Below are 21995 nucleotides of genomic sequence, written 5' to 3'. Positions count from 1 at the left end.
TATATCTCCATTCTAGGTTCCATAAATCATATGAAGAAGAACATTAAGCACATTTTTGTCTTGAGTCCAGGAACACCTCTTTGTATGGTCTTGCCCCCTTTCCAAATATATGGTTTGTCTTAATAATGTGTGGAGACCGTAGTTCAGTGCTTCTCAGGTTCAGAACAGCTAGCATCCAGTCAGTCATTCCAGGCAATACAGCTTTTGCTGCTGTGGCTGAAGTTGGGGGGTTGCTGACCGAACCTTCAGTTTCTCCAGAATGGCTACATCAAAGTCTCTATCAGCAGCTGCAGCACAAAGCATCGCTGTGTTTCACCAGATGGGTCTGGGGTTGGGGAGGAGCAGGAGAGGCCGTGAGGACTGCAAGAGCCTCCCCAAGCAGCATGGCTCAAGGATACACTTTAATCGCAGCTGGGGAGGGGGAACCTCTGCTCTGTCTGCTCCCACTCCCTTCAGTCTGGGCTGCAGTTTAACATCGTATCACTCCCGATAAACGATCAGCTGCTTGTGTACCTCAGTGTTTACCGTTTCTGTACCATGTCTCCTGGTATATCTGGGTCAGGACATAACTGTTCTAATCCTTGTTTTTGAGCGAGTTTATCCTGAGATGAAATGACAGTATTCTGTTTGAGAAAACACATTTCTTCTTTTTCTTTTTTTTTAAATGAAACGATTACAATAAATAAAAGTTCTGAAATACCACTATATTTTTTATATGCATGCATCATCAAGCAGTATAATTGCAATAACAAAGTAATATATGCATGGCAGTGATTTGGACTTTTTCATATGCATTTTCTTGTTATGTTAAAAAAACAGTGCTTACATAAAAATAGAGTGCATTTGTAACCATAAATAAAGTGACACAGGGTCAATTTTAACACATATATCTGACTTTCTCACACAAAACATTTTTAAGGAGGCCAACTATAACTGTGTAGCATTAACTTTTCCTAATACAGCATTTTATTACTTTCCCTGAGCATTATTTTATCGTATTGATCAGACATTATTATTCTTCTAATACTAACATATTCTGAGTTCTATACCATGGTTCTTGTGCTACATGGGAAAGCAACTGTTTACAATAGAATGAGTTCTGAGAGCCAGCAGAAACAGAGACTCCAAAAGTTCTCACTAGCAATTTTGTGCTCATTGCTCTGTTTTCCTTGGATCACTTCCTCCATCAATACTCAAACTCGGAGACTGTGGCTCAGAAGGCTGGAATGGAGTCCTGGCATGGAGATAACCATACAAGAAAGGTTCTGCAAGACAAATACCCTTTACTAAATTCACAATACGTCCTTAGGCCTGAAGTGTACCCATACCCTGGTGCAACAGCAATAAAACTAAATGTTAACTACACCCAAAAGCAATGGCATATTACCTGTCTCCAATAAGGAATGGCCCTTTTAATATATTCACCTTTTTTATTTTAACAGCGAAAGGCAAATTGAGTATCCTGATTCCAGGAGCCATAGCCCCTTCTTCATTGGAAAGTTGCCTGAAGACTTGTGTTCAGTGCTGGTCATTCTGCCCCTGTGCTAAAGAGCCAGGAGTGGGAGGAGACAGGTTGCCATGCAAAATGTGTGTGGTTAATGGAATGTTTTTCTTTTCTTCCAAACTTTGAGGTCTCACTATTTTGGGTTAGGTTTGTAGAGCAAAGAGTGAGGCGTGTGTTTGCAGAACTGGGATTCAGCAGAGTAGTGGAGTATGTTTGTTCCAGGCCACTATAAAGGACCAGGGCCCTGTTCCACAAAGCAGGATTACTGAGATAGCTGGATAACTGCAGAAATAAGAAACCAGAACCATGTTCCAGATTTGGCTGGGATCCAGGTTTTACTCAGTGCAATTATCTGGTTAACTGGGTAATCCTGCTTTGTGCAACAGGGTCCAGCTCTATGTTCAATGATCAAGAAGTGCAGTATGGTAAAATCATGGATATTATTCTGCAGTACTCATTGCAGATACAAAGAAAGCCTGTTTGATATGTTTTCTGCTAAGTGGTAAGCAGAGTCCATAGAGGAGACATCAACATCTGTAAAAATATTATTATCATAAACAATAGATAATGAACTGCATTGTGTACTTTGCAGTTACATTTACATTGCTGAAGTATGAAATGGTATGAATTTGGATTCATACTGTTTTGTCAATTAATTTTCCAGTCCTCCTTGTACCACTTTTCCACAGTGTATAATTTAATACCCTGTCTTAATAATTACTTTGGGGGAGTTAAGACCTTTTTGATTCACTGCACAGGACTAGCTTGTGAACTGTGGTCTGCTCATCTAACAGTGAAGGCTTGCTAGGATTACTGACTCTGGAGAGGCAGTCGACAGTATCCAGTCAACTTAAAGGAAAACACCAACACTTTGGAAAATATCCCTTTTTGTTGACTTAGATGAGATGTTTGATTTAATTTTCATTTTTGAGCATTCACTGCCTCAATTCCATGTTAGCATAATGTGTTAGCGAAGCCTATCGGAGTCAGTAGCCTACCTCCTACAAAGTGAAGAAATGCACCTTACAGCAATTCCGAAGCTGTCTTATTTGTCTTATCTGTATTTTAAATACATGTGCAGACATTTTTTTTTAACAAGAGATGTTTTCGGAGAAGTTAGATGGTTGGAACTATAACCGCTGAAAGGGAAATTTCCCAAAATGTTGGTGTTTTCCTTTAACCGTTTTAAGAGACACCTTATTAAACATGGAAAGGAACAGATGCATGCTGGGAGCTGTAGGCATCTGTTGGGGCTGTATTTAGCAGAAGCTGGCTGGTCACTACAGCCCAGTGACGTACATCTCCATGCCATCATTGAAGGTGAAGATGGTGGTGGTGCTGGCACCGGTCACCCCGTTTTTCACATCGCTGATGCTCTCGTAGAAGTTCTCACTGGGGAGGGCCTTTAAGGGTAAGTGCTGCTGCTGCTGTTGCTGTCTCGTCTTGGGTTTTGCTGTTGTATTCGGAGGCCTATCACGTTTCCAGTTGGAGTCGATGGTTTCATACGCCGGGTCAGACTCTTCTGACCCCCCTGGGAAAGTTTTGTCCCCAAAGGCCTCGTAGCTGGGGTCCTCCGTGGTGCGTCCTCCTCCCGCTCCCGCCCACAGAGGGGGCTGTACCCTGTCACACCCCACCACGCCCTCCTTGCCTTCCCCATTTGTGTCTTCAGTGGCCAGGGGAGATGTTGGGGACCGCTTTTTCTTGTTAGGTTTGCAGACTTTGGAGTACATGTCTGAGATCTGTGAAACAAAAAAAGACAGGATCGTTGAAACGGAGGAGTGTGCCAGGGGACACACATCTAAGAGCTGCTTTCCATCACAAATACTTTAATGTCTTTAAAATTGAGGATGAAAAGACAATGCACCATTAAAGGCAAAATGCACCATTATTCACTGAATATTTTGACAGAACAGGACAAATAAAAATGAAAATAAAACATAAATAAAGATTTCAATACTCGCACATGAAAAGTATTGTTTAGGTAATAAAATACAGCAGAAATAAACTTTTAGAGGAAGAGTTGTCCTGTTGTCCAGAACAACCGCTTTGCATATGTCAAAAAAGTTAGAACATTGATGCATTTTCAAGGGGCAATGTTTTAGTGCCTTAATGCAAAGATTCATTTTCTCTACTGTAACAGTTTTGCCTGATTAAGTAGACCTACAAATGTATCATGTAAATGTATCTTAAGTAAAATTATTTTATTATTTTGAAATGTATTGCAAAAATAGTTGTTTTTGCATCTTTGTCGCTTTATAAAAAAAATCATTTTCACAAGTGTATGAAAGCACCTCATGGTCAGATCTGTATCGATCTCCACATCAAAAACCCTGGGGTTTTTTCCAGAATCAACAAGATAAAGGACAATCCGACCACAATATGAAGGATATAATACTCTTTTCTTATGAAAGTAGAAAATATTTGGTATTTGTGCCAAATAGCTACAGTAGCCCTTAAACATGGTCTCAGTGATAAACAAGGCTATACTTTGGGGTTTTGCATTAGAGTAGCAGTGGAGTGACTCAGTATCATAATTCACTGTATGTACTGTATGTACCTATATGTGCATTTCTTTGTGCCAGTCCAGAGGGCTGTCAAATGAAAGTATTAAAGATTTATCTAAAAGTATTATCTTTTCTGTATTTCTTTTTGACCAATGTTCCTTTATAAGACAATGCGGCACACTGACAATTCAGAAAAAGAGTCTGAATAAGTGCCATCCTCCATACGTATATAAAACTAATCTGGTTAATATAATTTGTCATCTATTCATGTGTGTGGTACCTGAACACTGTACTTCTTCTCTGATCAAGGGGATCATTCAATATACTGTATTCAAACTGGAAAATATTTTCCCATTATAGTAGCCATGAGGAGCTGCAGTGCTCAGATGCAATACAATAAAGTTGCTTTAAAACAAAACAAAACGTTATTACATCAAAGAGGAATGTATTCTGCATTTTATTATTCACAAAAACATGAAACCATTACTTATAAAACAGTGGTGATTTCTGAGGTCAAACAAGCTCACTGTAACGTTAAAAATTAGTGGTATCTGTACCACAAATGTTACAAATTCTACAAATTCTCAAGTGATTTAACATATTTTCTTTACACTTTACCGATATAAAAGCTTTAAAATGTATGCAAGAAAGCACATTCTCTTTTTATTGTGTTCAGTTCTAGCCCTGACAGGTTTATTGTTGATCATTTCAAGATGAAGGAGTAGGCCAACATGTCATGTACTCCATCAGCTTCGCCCAGTCAGCTTTTCCAGTGGCAGCGGGGTGAATCAGTATCATGATGTGTGCACTGTATGTATATGTGCATTGCTTGTGCATGTCAATGAGAAGGCTGTGGCCTTGCAGCTGCACCCAGAAACCTGACCCACTTCGGTAAGCCTGCAGCCAGCCAGCAGTGTAAATGCTCTTATCTCCCAGAGCTGCCTGGGGGTTGCACCAACAATACCTAAGCAGTAGATAAGCCTGTTAAATTTTCACCAGAGCTCCCCAGAGTGTGCTCATGGTAGAATCTGTGCACAACATATTTATCACAAGTTCTGGATTAATTTACCTATTTCCTGTTCAGTTAAATTAACATACATGTGGTACAATAGTTACTTCAAGCATCTGTGTTGACATTTTGAGAAACAGCAATGAAGTGACTTTTTTACTTTTTTTTGCCCTACAATACCACTGGTTTCTCCAAAAAAGCAAAAGGTAATATTTGCTTTAACTAGTAAATGTTTCTACATTCCTAAACATTTCTCACACATTACATGGAAGCATATTAATGAGACTGTAACAAGTCCACTGCATTACTTGAACAATTACATTTTAATTCCTTAACCTATAAATGAGTGACCCTCTCCTATTTCTCATAGCCCACAACTCTTGCGTAATCAGACCTCTGGAATTCTGGGATACTGCCATGTTGACCGCAGTCACACCCCTGTCAACGTCTCTTCCAGACATACTGCAACTGTTGCAGTCCCAGGGCTGGATAATCTCTGCCTGCACATCTGCAAAAACGTTTAATCTTGTCGGCCAGCACAGGGATTACTGTGATTCAATGCACTGTTATGTCCACAGGATTCAACAGTGGGAACATGCTAAGGAAGGTAAGTTTTTTATACATATCACCAAAAGAACATAGCACCCCTGAGAGCGGTCTGATATTGCTGAGTACATTGCAGAGTTTACTTGCTTTTAACTGTGTGTTGTGCCTAACTGTTCTTACAACACTGCTGTCTCATGTTAGTCCAAGTACAGTCAATCAATATGCTGCTCTCCAGTCTCGTATTAAACAACGTTTGACATTCAGTTCTGCAGCTCTGGTCCCTCGATAAAACAACAAACTCTTGGAAAACGGCACAGAGGCCTCTATAACCCGCCCCCAAATCAGGCCTTTCGATAAACAACACTGCACACAGCATACAGTGTGCTGCTGAGAGAGGAAGTCACAAGATGATGGGTGTTTCGAAACGGCAGCAGCTGTTGAGAAAGGTTTTTTTTATTTTCCACTCAGATGTTGTTATTGTTGTCACTGCTCCTCACAACCTGCTCTTTTGTTAGCGGTCGCCTCTTGAAGACTATGCTGCAAGCAGGAGTATCAGCAGCAACCTGGCCCTCATTAACACTTCACAACAGCATATTTACCTGCTTCAAGTACAGTAAATTATTATATTATGCAATGGATCAGCTATTTTTTGTGGTTCAGCAAAAATGCAGGATATTCACAAGAGCTGCATTAATCTGTGGTATGCACGTCAATAAAAAAAATTCTGAAACAGAAAATAGCAATCCCTCATACAATGAAATAGCAATCCCTAATGCATTAATTCTAATCTAAAATACTTTCACATATAATATAAAGTAATGTATATTTTTTATACAAAAATGTAATTATATTTTACTCATTTTCAGCAACCACTATCCCGAGGATTGTGCCTGTCTCTTAAGTTACAAGGCAAAGCCTTAAAAACGTGTTGTGTGCACAAGGCTTTACACTGTAACCAGGCAACAGATAAGCCCCACATAGCTGGTGCAATCAAACTGGTCCTGTAACCTCTATGTCCAGGCCCTTCTGTACATATGGGGTTAGGCATATCCAGGTCTGGCACAGCACTGCATTTTGCGATTTGTGTGTTGGCAAGGGCCTGATAGGGCTGGGTATATATGAACAGGAGACCAGCACTGTTCCTTGTGCTTAGTCTTGATTGGCTCGCTGATAAACAGGCACAACACTATGCCAATAGGGATTAAAGACAGATACATAGCATGTTTTATAAATTTGGTCAAACTCTAGCTTTCCACACACGATGAAGCACAGGTTTTGTGTCTACACAACCATTAGCAGCACCAATGAATTCCCTGCACATTCCTTTTTTATGTATAGAAGTAAATGCAGTAGCCACTAGCCACACTGATTCATAATGGGTGGCTTGTAGTGTAGTGGTAAAGGTAAATGACTGGGACAGGCAACGTTGGTGGTTCAAATCCCAATGTAGCGACAGTAAGATCCGCACAGCTGTTGGGCCCTTGAGCAAGGCCCTTAACCCTGCATTGCTCCAGGGGAGAATTGTCTCCTGCTTAGTCTAATCAACTATACGTCGGTCTGGATAAGAGCGTCTGCCAAATGCCAATAATGTAATAATGTAATAATGTAGCTATGACTAATAAAGTGTCTTTGCGTCTGTGTGCTATTAGGTCGATAAGTATATGTTACAATTAATCTGTTCTGTTGGTCTTGATTTTTTACTTTTAAGCAAGTTATTTGTCCTTGAAGATATGAGGAAACCATTAAAAAGGAAAGGTGACCCGTCCTCGACCCCCACACAAAAAAACACAGATCTTTGAGAAAGAGGAGTCTTAGTCCAAACAGCTCCACACTGTCTCCTGTTTGACAAAATAACCTCCATTAATACTGATCATTCCTGTTTGAAAAATTAAAATGTGTCAGTGAAATAACTATTTTTCAGACTCAGGTATATTTTAAGAGCAGTAGGGCTACAGTTGAGTGCAGAGTATGTTGTAGTTCAGGGGTCACTCGTCACACAGTGAGAGCGATGCATGTATCCTTAGTAAAACACAAGCTGACCTGTAAAGATGAGGGCATTAGGTCAGAATGGGGAAAAAGGCTCTGTGTGATCAATTGTCAGGGCACAAGTTAGGTAAAAGGTGACTGCAATCAGCACAATCCAAACCCCTCCCCTCACCCCTGCCCCCACTCCCACCGATCCTCACCTCCACTGCGGTGGAATGGTTCTGTCCACTCTCCCCATGGGGCATGCTGGGAAGGCTCGGCAGTCTGTGCTGGGGCATGGCGATGTCAACGTCTTCCGGAGGCTTCCATATGTACTGCTCTCCATTTCCCATGAACACTGTCTCCTGGTGGGAAAAGAGCCAACAGCATTTGGAAGCAGCCACCATCCAACCACTCCACCCTCTCTATGAAACATACAGTACCTGTATTCAACATTGCCACACTTTCTTACTGATTCACTGAGTCACCAGAGTTACTCACATTGCTGATGACACAAAATGATACATTCATTCATTATCCTAACCTGCTTATCCTGAACAGGGTCGCAGGGGGGCTGGAGCCTATCCCAGCATACATTGGGCGAAAGGCAGGAATACACCCTGGACAGGTCGCCAGTCCATCGCAGGGCACACATACCATTCACATACACACTCTTACCTATGGGAAATTTAGACTCTCCAATCAGCCTAACCTGCATGTCTTTGGACTGTGGGAGGAAACTGGAGTAACCGGAGGAAACCCACGCAAACACGGGGAGAACATGCAAACTCCGCACAGAGATTTGAACCCAGGACCTCCTTGCTGTGAGGCGGCAGTGCTACCCACTGCACCATCCGTGCCGCCCACAAAACGATACATTATTTTTTAATTACATACCGATTCATGATGATTATTCTCAAAATATTTCACAATATTTTCTAAATATATAGTAAAATACACTGCTAAAAATGTAAATTGCATTTACAAATTTCTAAGCATTTACATATTTTGTGATGTATGTCATACATTTTTGTAAAATCTAAAATATATTTATGACATTTTCAATGTCATATTAGGTTTTAGAAAACTACAGCATAAATACATTCTACAGTTATTATAATGAGATATTTTAACGTTACATACTGTATATGGATTGTACAGGAGGCCCTATGTAGATGCATACCACCAGTACAGAAACAGGACAGTGGCCCTCACTAATGAGGCCTTGTCCTGGGCAGAGGGACAGGCAGTGTAATTGCTTCACAGGGAAGAGTACACTGTCTTATATAAATGGCCATCAGAGAAGCATTCATTTGCAGATATCCTGAGTACAAAACCAGCAATGACATACTGCTTTATGATGCGAGGGTTTCTATTCAAACACAATAATCCTTGAGATCACCACCTAGACAGAATGCACAACAGGTGTGTGTGATCTAAGATATGATGACAAAATATGACAGGACATGACCAGGGTGGTTGGTGCTGCTACATTTGAGTGATCACATCAATAGCATTGTGCTGTCAGAGGGACTATGTTATTAAAGAAAACAATAATTTTAAAACATTTTTGGAAAAAAAACCTGAGTAGTTGCAGTGGCACAGAAATCAAAAGTGAATAAAACTGAAAATCATATGGCGCTTTCAAATTAGATTCAGTCCTTCATCACTTACTTTGTAGTTCTTATTTATCCACACAAACAAACTGCAGCCTCAGAAAACACTGTTGCCCACATGCCCATTTCAATGAGATATGAAAACAGTAAATGCAGCCAGAAAAGAGAGGGAGGAAGGAACAGGCCTTCTCAATCTGCAGCAATGTTTTCTTTAGGTAATCTCTGAAGCTATTCATATCAGAAGAGTAAGCCATAGAAAATGTAGAAACAACCTATTTAACAGATGGGCTGAATCACTCTCCTTTAACTACATTGTGCATGAACAGTGCAGTACCTTCCCTTTCCACAAACATAATTTATACTGTGTGTGATACAATGCCTGAAATGTAATATATACAGCTAACATATTCGCCTGGCATTCATACCTATTATACTGATTTATCCACCCTGCTACCCATTTGTCCACCATCACCTCCTTTATCCCTACCCAGCAGTACAAATACAACACACATGCACACACACACACACACACACACACACACCCACACACACACACACACACACACCCGCACGCACGCACACACGCACGCACACACACACACACACACCCATACATGCAAACGCACACACGTACGTGCACACACATACAAACACGCTCAAGTACGCACACACACACACACAGCACTGGCTAGTCGTGGGCCAAGTTCTTACATAATCCAGCACTGAGTGCTGGCAGCTCCTACTGTATATCCTATATCATGTGCTGAAGAGAAGAGGGACAGTGCCAAACACTGTAGTGCATAGACACACACACACACACACACACACTCACTAACATACACAGTCACACACACATACATGTACATGCACACACCCACACACATACACACGCACACACACGCACATCCACATGCACAAACATTATGACCTGAAGTTTAGAGTCACTATGTTTGTAGGTGGAACAAAAACACAGCAGGAATAAGAATACAGAGCACTGTGTAAAAATACACAGTGCCCTGATCACTGTCCCAATCACTTCCCACCACTTCCCCTGCAAGCTTTCACGGATTCTGCATACTACAAAGGTTTAAAGCTTCATTTACTGTCTAAATTCATATCAGATAATGCATTCTTGGGGCGGCACGGATGGTGCAGTGGGTAGCACTGCCGCCTCACAGCAAGAAGGTCCTGGGTTCGAATCCCCGTCTGCCGGGGCCTCTCTGTGTGGAGTTTGCATGTTCTCGCCGTGTTTGGGTGGGTTTCCTCAGGGTACTCCGGTTTCCTCCCACAGTCCAAAGACATGCAGGTTAGGCTGATTGGAGAGTCTAAATTGCCCATAGGTATGAGTGTGTGAGTGAATGGTGTGTGTGCCCTGCGATGGACTGGCGACCTGTCCAGGGTGTATTCCTGCCTTTCGCCCAATGTATGCTGGGATAGGCTCCAGCCCCCCTGCGACCCTGTTCAGGATAAGCGGGTTAGGATAATGAATGGATGAATAATGCATTCTCTTAACAGCGAATGCTGGCCTTGTTACAGTGGGCACATTTGCATTTCCTGCATTACACCTGAAAGGTGTAAAACCCTTTATAATACTGACCACATAACTTGTACAGAATGGATCCCAATCTGCCTATTAAGAAATAATCAGCAAACATTGGTAACAAGTAATTTAAGCAAAACCAATGAAACAGTATATCTTAGCAAACTGGTTTTCTATTTTTATGTTTTTTATGTTTTTATGTTTAACTACTAAAGAGTGAAACAATATAAACCTTCATTTTTACTTTATTTGAATCTGGAAACTTATTTATCCTTCTGCTCTTTGTTTTTACTGACCTGTCTTGCAAATGGTTAATTTGACCAGGAATGTCATTAATTCATTTTCACTTCCTTTTGCTCACTCAGTAAAATTTTTTCACTTTGTCACTTATTTTGAATATCAATTAATAGACAGCTTGTAAAACCTTGATTCATGCAAATGTTTCTGTTCATTCAGATAAAGGCCACAAGCACTGCCAAAACAATAATGCTTTTGACCTTTTATGATTTAACATTTTACTTTTGCATTTCCAAGCAAGTATTTACCACCTTTAAAGTGACCACACCTTTAAAATAACTGTTTACAGACAAAAGTTTAAATATGTGCATAAAGACTGAGATAGTTGTTTCCCAACCGTTCCACAGCAGTTTAATGACTGAAATGCACACATTGGGTCATTACAAACCACTCAGATACTAAAGTTCAGAGACAAAAAAAAGCCTCAGTCTTTCTACAGGCTGAAACTCAATTTTAAATGAGTGTGATGTAATGCACATTGATAACGCTGTCAATGCACCTTGTTCTTTTGTTCTTGCAGGGGAGATAAGGTATCTAGAGACAATTTAATGCCCCCTTGTGGTACATTTAATAAAATGCAATCTTGTTCAGTGACGTAACTCTGTTCCCCTATTGCACTTACAACGGATTTCATGAAAACCGGTCAATGGAAAGAAAAATAAACTGTAATGTTTGATTTATTGTAAGATAATATAACTTTAATTTTAGTAATAACAGAAATTAATTTCTACAGCCAGAGCAACATTGTAAGCTGTGAACATTACATTACTCTTTCTCTTCTGAAATTGCAAAAAGTTGACAGTGTAAATATTTGAATTGTTAACTTTATATTGCAAATTAATGCTTGTGAAAACATTATCATATTACAAGTAATTAGGTGGAAATATGTCTGCCAGTCAGTTGCATGTATGGAGACTGATCTGCCTGTAATCCATCACATGAATGTGACGACTTTAGGAGCCAGGTGACATTGCTATAAGAGACATGCCTCTGTATCATTTACTATTACTATTGACTGAAATGGGCGGCCATTTTAAACAGGCCTGATAAAATCACGAGATGTGGCACAGGCTGTGCTTTGAAGCAAACTTGATAAATTATACTCATTCACAATGCCCACAAATGTAGGTCTTGCCATAATTTACATTCAGAAACAGTGACAGGAGTAGAGTACACTGAATAAAGTGACTCGTGCTTTAGCACTGCCGAATGACCGCAAACACCAGTTTTAGAAAAGATGCAACAAGCGAGACCACTGTGGTGATAATTACCGGTCAGAAAAATGTTGACCTCAGTGTTAGCCAAGAAAGCTCTTTGTGGAAACCTAGAAAGCTAACTGCATCTGTGGCAGACTGGCAGAATAAGCCTGAATAGGCACATGACATATTCAAACTCTTTTGAGGCCTACAATTATTTGACATCCCTGAGATTCTTAATCAAAATATACAGTCAAATGAAAGAAAATATAAGGAATACTGATCAAAATATACATCAGCTGGAAGTGTACTCCAAAAGCTTAAAAGTATTTAAAGTAATCAACTGGCCCAGGGCTGGTGGCCAGAAGTGCAGTGAGTGAGCAGTGAAGGTAGCAGGGGGAAGGGCTGCATGTGGAAGCTGAGTGGGCAGTGAGCAGGGTACCTTGGGGAAGGGGTGCATGTGGAAGGCCTCCTTGGGTTTCCTGGCCCCCTGGTGGGCGCTGTGGTGCAGCGGGGGAGTTGCAGGGGGCAGGTCGGCGTTGGAGTAGAGCTGCTCCTCCCCCAGCTCCCCTCCGTTCTCCTTCCTCGGGGCCCAGTCCACCTTCTTCACTTTGCGGATGCAGGCGTACTCTGCGGTGACGGGGTCCTGGGGCGCAGCCATCATGACGGTAACGGGGACCCCGTTGCTGCCCTTCCCGTTGCCGTGGCCGTTGCCGTGGGCGGGGCTGCGGGGCGGGGCGGAGACGGGAGGCGGGTCCGGCTCGGCAGCCCCGCCCCCCACGCTCTCGTACAGGACGTCGTCAGGGCAGCGCGGCGGGGGGGAGCGGTGGCCCACCTCGGAGTACGTGTGCTCACGCTCCTCGCCCGGGGTGGGGGGGATCCGGGGCAGCTGGCGGCCCTGTGGGCACTGCAGGTCAGAGTTGGAGCGCTGCCGGGGCAGGAGGAGCAGGTCCATGCTGGCAGGCCTGTTCTTCACAATGCCTGCAGGTACACGCACAGACACACACACAGAGACACACACACAGTGAAATACACAGACACGTGCACAGGCACATGCAGATACACACACACACAGACATATGCACACAGAGACACACACTCACATACACACATACACACGCACACACAGTCAAATACACACAAAAGCACATATGTACGCAGACACACACAGTGAAACACACATACGCACAGTGAAACACACATACACGTGCACACACACAGGCATATGACATACACATGCATGCACACACAGACACACAGTGAAACACACACACACCGCAAAACACACATTTTAGGTAATTAACTAGGCTTTGTTTCATTTCAATATCCTGGCATATGTGAATATTTAACATTTTTGCAATCTCTGTACAATACTTAATGGCATGTTATACACTTTCACAGGCAGAGACCGTGAGACATTCCCATCAATAATGAAGGGCTTCTGTGGAAAAGGAAGGCATGCGGAGTGTGCTGAGAAGTGCATGGAGTGGCACTCAGCGTGCCTGATGCAGCTCTCCCATGCCGTGACTCTCACGTGCTGTACCGAGTACGAGTTCACGGCCGTTTGCACAGCGGCAACACGGGCCCCGGGAGACGTTCTGCACAGGGCTCTCCACACACAACCACGCCTTCCTGTACTCGACCGCGCAGGAACGCGCAGGACCGCGCGGCGGGGCCCGGGCGTACTCACTCTTGCCGTTGCAGCCCCGCCGGCTCATCTCGTGCAGCCGGGTGTCAGACTTGCTCATGGACCGCAGCTTGGGCTGGCACAGCATGCTCTGTGGACGCAGGGCGGAGAGGTGAGCTCTCTGGCTGAGGCCAGCAGAGGGAACGTGGCAAAGCAAAGCGAAGGGCGCTACATACGCACCGTGTTTACCATTCTGTGATTGGCCGTGTCCGTCTGCGCATTTTTCGTCCTCGCTTTCCTGGAGAAAGAGCAGAAAAGACAGAAGGTTTGTGTAGTGTAGACAGACAAACAGACAGACAAGTGAGGTCTGTGTAGTGTAGACAGACAAACAGACAGACAAGTGAGGTCTGTGTAGTGTAGACAGACAGACAGACAGACAGACAAGTGAGGTCTGTGTAGTGTAGACAGACAAACAGACAGACAAGTGAGGTCTGTGTAGTGTAGACAGACAGACAGACAGAAGTGAGGTCTGTGTAGTGTAGACAGACAGACAGACAGAAGGGAGGTCTGTGTAGTGTAGACAGACAGACAGAAGTGAGGTCTGTGTAGTGTAGACAGACAGACAGACAGACAGACAGAAGTGAGGTCTGTGTAGTGTAGACAGACAGACAGACAGACAGACAGACAGAAGTGAGGTCTGTGTAATGTAGACAGACAGACAGACAGAAGGGAGGTCAGTGTAGTGTAGACAGACAGACAGACAGACAGACAGAAGGGAGGTCTGTGTAGTGTAGACAGACAGACAGACAGACAGACAGACAGAAGTGAGGTCTGTGTAGTGTAGACAGACAGACAGACAGACAGACAGAAGTGTGGTCTGTGTAATGTAGACAGACAGACAGACAGAAGGGAGGCCAGTGTAGTGTAGACAGACAGACAGACAGACAGAAGGGAGGTCAGTGTAGTGTAGACAGACAGACAGACAGACAGACAGACAGACAGACAGAAGTGAAGTCTGTGTAGTGTAGACAGACAAGCTGAAATGCAGGCTGTTGTGTCAGAGAGGAAATGTGCAGTTGTGATACAGAGCCCCCTGATGAGACAATGATGAAATGCAGCTGAGACTCTGGGCAATGTTCAGCAGTCCATGGACTGCTCAAACTAATGGTCTTCAGCACCAATATCACTCATGCTTTTCGGATCACGTTTTTGCAGCAGTCTTCAGTCAAGCCTGCTGTGGTTGCATTTTAATGAAGGCGCATCAATCACCCGGAATGCAAATCAATATGCAATGTGACGAGCATGTAAAATGGCAGATTGTTGCAGCTTAGTACATTTAAAATACCTTTAGTCTATACATTAAGTTTATAGGTATATTATTGTAATGACAACATTAAAACGTGTATTCTTCAAATAACATACAGTAGGCTTGAACACAAGTGACTGTAATTTGAAATATAGAAATATGGAATATAAAAACCCCAGGTTATCATCAAGAACAAAATGTGTACATTTTGGTTAACTTCATGTTTTGTTGAAAGAGATATGGAGGAGTGGTTTCAGTTAATACAGTTTAATTTTTTTATTTATTTGACCCAGGTTTGATAGCCATACAGTTAAAAGCACATCTCATCACTTAAGCTTACAACAGTATGAAAGTATTAAAGAACATTTTTGCATAATCACAATAAAGACATAATTTCTAGTTCTTTATGAAAGCAGGTTTACAGTTTGGATTTTGGTACCTCTGTGAATTGTAAAGCTGTTAGTTGTAGAGCTGTTTTTGAACTGTTAATTATTTTAAAAATAAATCTTATGCAAATTTGATAGAAATGTCCAATAAGTGATGGTTTGCACTGTTAAATCCTCATTATGAGGAGATATACATAGAACGAATATTCAGTATTAACTGACATACTTTCATTTGGTCACAATTAATGCTTTAATTTTCCATAATGCACTGTGGCAGATGGTGCTTTTTCAAAGATGTCACATTCTGTATTCCTTAATTGATGGGCCTACAGCTTAAATCAACAAACTTCTAGATGCTGAAAGTTCTTTAAGTTTGAAGAAAAAAATAGTAACAAGCCAAACTGCCACTGTGTTAAAAAACCGCTTGAGCACAAATTTATGGAACTTAAATAATGTTTAACCTTAATAAATGTAGAGATTGCCATGAGAACCAGCATCCACAGGGATTGTTCAGGACCAGAGTTGGGAGCCATAAAGGATCTCCTTCATTCCCCTGACAGTCGGTACAATACTCCCGAGACATAGTCACAGTTTAGTTTTTTATCATTACTCTGTGCACCTCCAGCTAAATAGAATGCTCACCAACAACTAGTAACATGAGTGGCAAGAGAGGCTCAGCTCAGCCTCTTTCACAGTCTAAACCATGATAATTCCACCCATTCTTCACAACTTTCCACACTACCAACAGAACTGTATCTTGTATTCCAGGTCATTATCCATGCTTAAGCTACATATAAGCTCTGGATAAAACTCTAATCAGCAAACATCATGAAATTATCCCCCGCCCGTCATCCTTCAAATGCCTGGGGTGAGCTTGATGTACGTATAATATCACGCCAACATCATCGACCGTGGGATCGGCACTAGGGCACATACAGTCAGGTCCATAAATATTTGGAAATTGACAAAGTTATTGTTATTTTAGCTGTCTACCACAGGATATTGGAATTGGAATTAAATACTCTTTGCATTTGAATATATCTCTATGGGAATTAGGGGGTGGGACTAGATTCAACTGTAAATTACGCTGATACAGTATAGAACACATTTGTTGGCTAACTGGCTTTAAGTCAGGTCCAGGGTCCAAGGTATCAAATGAGCCTCAAACCACCATGCTGTTGTCAGATATGCAGCAGATATGGATGGATCACTTCAAGGGTTGTTTCTCCTGAATCTTCTTTCCACTGGGTTCAGTAGGACAATTATTGAGGAGACACAACGCTCTAAGTGATCCATCCATATCTACTGCATATCTGGCAGCAGCATGACAGTTTGAGGTTAACTTGATACCTTGGACCCTTGATGACTTAAAGTCATTTAGCCAACAAATGCGTTCTATACTGTATCAGCATAATTTACAGCTGAATCTAGACCCAACCCCAATTCCCACAGAGATCCATTAAAATGCAAAATGTAGTATCACTTGTAGGACAACCTGAAAATAAGATATCCAGACTGATGTTGATAGGTCAAAACCACAGAATTACTCTTCCCAGTGAAGACAAAATATACATATGTAGGTGCCCTCTAACTAGCCCTCATCGCTATGGTGCCAATACAAACAGTAACATGAGGGGTTCTCTGGAACAAGAGTCTTTCGCACCCTACAGACCTTGATGATGCACTAAAAGGCCATACATGCATATGAATCGAGGTGTGTACTGGTGTATTTGTCCCTTTGTCTAACAAAAGGGACTGGTCTGCACATTCTACAGTGTATCCAGCTATGAAAAAAATAATTCCCCTCTGTCAGGATGTGGAGTACCTACATTGCTACTCTGACATTTGAGCTTGGAGGCTTGTTTTAGAAAATCATGCAATCACCAAGGATGCAGCTCTATCGCATTGCCAAACAGGCACAAATGGGACGGCCCTGCATGAAATCTAAGTCATTCCATGTCTCACTACTGACTTCATTACAGAGAGACCACAAACAGCATCACGGCACAAAGCGTACCAAGTTCATCTTTGAACACGACTGGGAACACAACGAATTCCTTGCATCTTCAGTGGCTGTGGAACACATTATTTTGAATGCATTGTAAATAATTAAGTATGTCCCAAGACACCGTGGCTTTCGCCTCTGAGCACAGCTGCAGCCTTGCTGATTCTCACTGCGTCTCCACCTCCAGTACACCCAGCTAATTCTATGACCACAGGTTGGCATGCGTCTAGCTACGGGTGACTGCCCCACACATTACAGTATGTCTGCTCTCTGATGACATACACCCATGACCATGTGTCCGTCTATACTGTCATTTTCTGTTATCAAATACAGTGGCTTAAGGTGACATTGGCTCTGCATCATGCCCAATTGTGTTGACATTTCTCTGTGATTTATGGATGATGTGCAGACAGAGGCAGTTTTTGATCAGCAAGTTCTTATGCTCAGAACCAGATGAAGGTAGACTGCACAGGAGAGGAGAATTTTACACAAATGATGCATTTCAGGGACAGTCACAAATGACAGTAGATGGTCATGGGATTGATTCCAGGCTTCTTAGAAAAACATTACAGAAATGGGAAATTGTCCTTTCCCAGGTTATAGAGCACACTGTTCACCCCTAGAACAGCATTTTGAGTGATTAAATTAATGTTTGACATGAACTGTGTTCATAGTAAATGCAGTTGAATCTGCTGTCTAATTTGCCTGGGGGCTGTTGCTGAGGCATCATGTGGAAGTTAAGATTCACACCCTGAAACCACCGTGAAAAACAGCCCAGGGTTGATCCATCTCATTTGGGGAGTCGACACACAGGACTTCACTGTTTGCGGCGCAGGCAGGAGACATGCTTTGTTGAGGTCTGCGAGACTCAGCGGCGGGATCGCTGTCAGAGACGGGAGACGCGGGGCGGTGGCAGCCGGAGGTGTCAGTGCGGGTGTGAAGCACAGACTAAACCCGTGCGGTTCCCTCTGCAGTGCCAACTATGCTCCATCTCCGCTGTTATACATCCAAGGTCTGCTTCTCACCCGCTCCCCCTCCATTTTCTAAACAAACGAGAGGGTGCTTCTACTCCAGACACCTCACACTTTAAAGTGTGGCTTTGCGTGTCTTCACAGCATGTCTTGGCAGCTGTCTTCGGGCTCCCATGCAAATTGACTCAACACCACAATTAAGTTGGCAGGTTTGAGATACCTCTTCGGCTCTCAGCATGACTTGAAAAGATCCTTGTTTCTGCTTTGCAAACACAGATTAGAGATTTTACATCTTTGGATACTAAAACCCTCTGGGCACACTGTCCCACCTTGAGGACGAACAGCATTACAACGCCACATTTTCAGTCACAACAAAATCCAGCACAGTAAACAGAAACAGGCTTTTTAATACCTTCAGTTATCAAAAAAAAATAATTAGCTACTTCTCCATTACTCAGTTAAAAATGATTAATCTGTTACCTTAGAAAATTAATAAAAATATGGCTCCCAACTGAGAATAGCCTTGGAAACCTAGAACTGCCAATTCCAGTAGTAACAACGACAAAAAAAAGATTTTAAGCAACTTTCAGGGTAACACACTAGTAATTATTATTACACTAGTAATAACACGTATGCTCTAGTATGCTCTAGTAAAATTACAGTTTTAGCATCTAGTATATAAGAAAAATGCAAGTGTCTCATGTGAGTATCAAAATACATTTAGCAGCAAGGCCATAAGGCTTAAGACTTTTTAAGTCTAAATTTAGTCTTATTAAGTCTCTAAATCTCTATTTTTTATCGTCATTAATAAAAAATAACTTAATCAAATCAATATCCTTCACCTTTAAAACTGCATCAATTCTCTTAATTACACTGCCCTGCAGTTTCATAAGAAAATCTTCCAAACATTGGAGAGCACAGTACTTCGGTAATATCTTAAAATATTCAATTATCTGAAAACTTTTTGCATAATTAAATCTCAAATTTGTTCCTTAGCTATGACACACTATTGCAGAAAGAAAATGCACAATACTGCATATATTTTGCACAATACAAAATAAAGTATTAGAATGTACAGTATTATTCAACACATGGAGAGGTGCAATTACATATTTTTCCACATAAATAGATGTACTCATATCTGCTTCTTTCATTGCATCGATAATAATTACTAGTACTGGGACACTGAGCCAAAGGAAAGAAATAAACAGTAAAAAGGCCTCTTCCGTTCAGCGCCTATGCTTATGGATCAGATATTTTATACCTGCCGCTTCATGTTAGAACTTCCTGCTGGAACACAGTCAGTATAACAGTTGGACAGGGTATATTCTGCTCCTGCTGTACATCAGGCATTAGGAGGTTGTGCAATTTGAAAGGTGATAAAATGCTTTCTGTTAGAGCGGATTCTACATTGAACATACACTGATGCACTTACGTTTAATGATGGAATTTTATCTTGTGTGCAAGTGAGTCTGGAAAGTTATGTTTCTAGGAGGAGTTTTTTTAACCTTTTCTGACATCTCCATTTAAACACGTGATGTCTGTTCTTTTTCATTCATCATGTTTTTAAAATAAGCCCCGTCTTCCTTTCACCCTCTCCGTCATCTTTAGTGGGTTGTTGTGTGCGGTACAGAGCGCCACAGTGTGGCCCCTGGGGGCCTGTGCTGTCTGACAGCAGCCAGCTGTTACACATTCACCCTGGGGGACGTTTGCATTCAGTTTTCTTGATAAATGAGCACATTCAACAGATCTGCTCTCCAGATAAATGCTGATAATGTTGACAATATTAATAATTATCACAATTGGTTAACTGCTGGTAATTATAATTATATATTACAGATTACGCTGATGCCTTTTATTATTATTATTATTATTATTATTATTATTATTATTAAAGCTATTGTTGTTGTTGTGTGTGCTCTCCATCTCTCTTAACAATGACATCACAGGGAGCCATGTCCACATGAGCCCCATGTCCGTCTGTAGCTCAGAGTGCAATAGAACAGTTGAGGATGGACATGTACGAAAGGCAACGTGGGGGAGTCAGTGTGCAATTACGTGAACACATTTGCGGGACTGCATTAAGAGGCAGTGCAGCGTGGGGGTTGAGATTGAGTAAAGCCTAAAGGGGAGGGAAGGGGATTTGGGAAAGGAGCTCACCTCTGGCAGCCCACACATAGCAGCACAATGAAAATCGTGACCACAAAGGCAGAGGCGGCTGCGATGGCTCCCAGCAGGAGGACTTTTGTGTAGGAGAGGCTGGGGAAGTGTGCCCCGTTCTGCGAGGAGGCCATGTGGTCCAGAGTCCAACACACACACACGCACTGTCAGCTCCTTAAGATCTGGAGGGGGGAGATGAAAAATAATATGTTAGGCAATCGTAGCAGAAGACATTGGTTATCCCCAGAGAGCTGAAACTCCACCAGACGGTCATGGGATTGATTTCTGGATGTTCTCTCGTTTTATCTTTAGAGATACAGCAGAATGTTCATAGCTCATACAGCATGCAGCCAAGTGTCACCGTACAGAGAAGCGCATCAACATAGCACCGTTTCACAAAATGGGACATTGTGAAATTGTAAAAAAATCACATAGTCAGGAAAATATGGTGATGTACACTTGAAAAAAAAAACGTTCCATCAGTTCCATCACTAAGGTGAAATAATAAAATATTAAACGTTCATACATGGGTCAGAAAAGTTTAAGGGACAGCAGGGAAAGAAAAATGAATAAACATAGTCTAGAAACATGACTGTTCACAAGGCACCATTGCCACTGAGACATGCTCATGTCATGAACATTCATGTCTATTTAGTTTAGAAGCAAAATGTTTCAATTCAATGCACATAAACTAAATATAAACAACAGGTACAACCTTATACTAATGAACTACATTATAACAATGAAATTTTCAAAGGGCATCTCATTCAAAATCAGTATGAAAATACTTTGATGTTCTGTTTCATCTACAGGATGTAGAGTGATAGCTCTGCACCACTTCCTTGCCCGCGCCCCCCAACACACGTACACACACACATGCACACACACACACACACACACATATACTACTGTAATTTTGAAACATAAAAAACTTTGCTTTTGCAGATACATGTCAAGGGAAAAGTAGAACATATTTGACAATAGAAACTCTGAATTCCTCACAGTTTCTCAGAAAGTCTGAATTTAGTCTGAACGTCAGTGCAATGGATCAGGGGCTTTTTAGCTGATGAAAAATGTACATGTTGAAACTCCCAGAGACCAAATACGTCCTGTATGGATCTCTTCACCAAGACTTGTTCAACAAGCCGTCTTTGATCTTCACTAACCTGGGATGCTACACTTCAAGGAGATGAAACCTTCAGTGAGACAAAATGGGAGCTTTCTATCATCAACAGAAAAATGTGTGAAGCAGTAGATTTTTGGTAAAATCTTTTTTACGCTTTTCACTTCTTCAGCAGACAGCAGACCCAGAAGGCCTGAGAAACAATGCTTCTGATCTGGTCCTGAACTATCCAGCTTTATA

General features: G+C 41.9%; 1 protein-coding gene across 1 annotated transcript in view; it reads right to left on the bottom strand.

Moving 5' to 3' along the window:
• Positions 1-683: 683 nt before the first annotated feature.
• The window catches only part of LOC133138157 (uncharacterized), a 44395-nt gene continuing 23083 nt past the window's right edge, over positions 684-21995 (bottom strand). Inside the window, exons 2-7 of the mRNA XM_061256659.1 lie at positions 20633-20814; positions 14045-14102; positions 13868-13955; positions 12620-13158; positions 7750-7893; positions 684-3243 (exon numbers count right to left, since the gene is read on the bottom strand). Of these exons, the coding sequence (XP_061112643.1) occupies positions 2785-3243; positions 7750-7893; positions 12620-13158; positions 13868-13955; positions 14045-14102; positions 20633-20766 (1422 nt within the window). The 5' untranslated portion in view covers positions 20767-20814 and the 3' untranslated portion in view covers positions 684-2784. The remainder of the gene's footprint in view (positions 3244-7749; positions 7894-12619; positions 13159-13867; positions 13956-14044; positions 14103-20632; positions 20815-21995) is intronic.

The sequence above is a fragment of the Conger conger genome, chromosome 10 (genome assembly GCF_963514075.1).
Source record: "Conger conger chromosome 10, fConCon1.1, whole genome shotgun sequence".
NCBI classification, from domain to species: Eukaryota; Metazoa; Chordata; class Actinopteri; order Anguilliformes; family Congridae; genus Conger; species Conger conger.
This window is presented reverse-complemented; position numbering and strand designations above follow the sequence as displayed.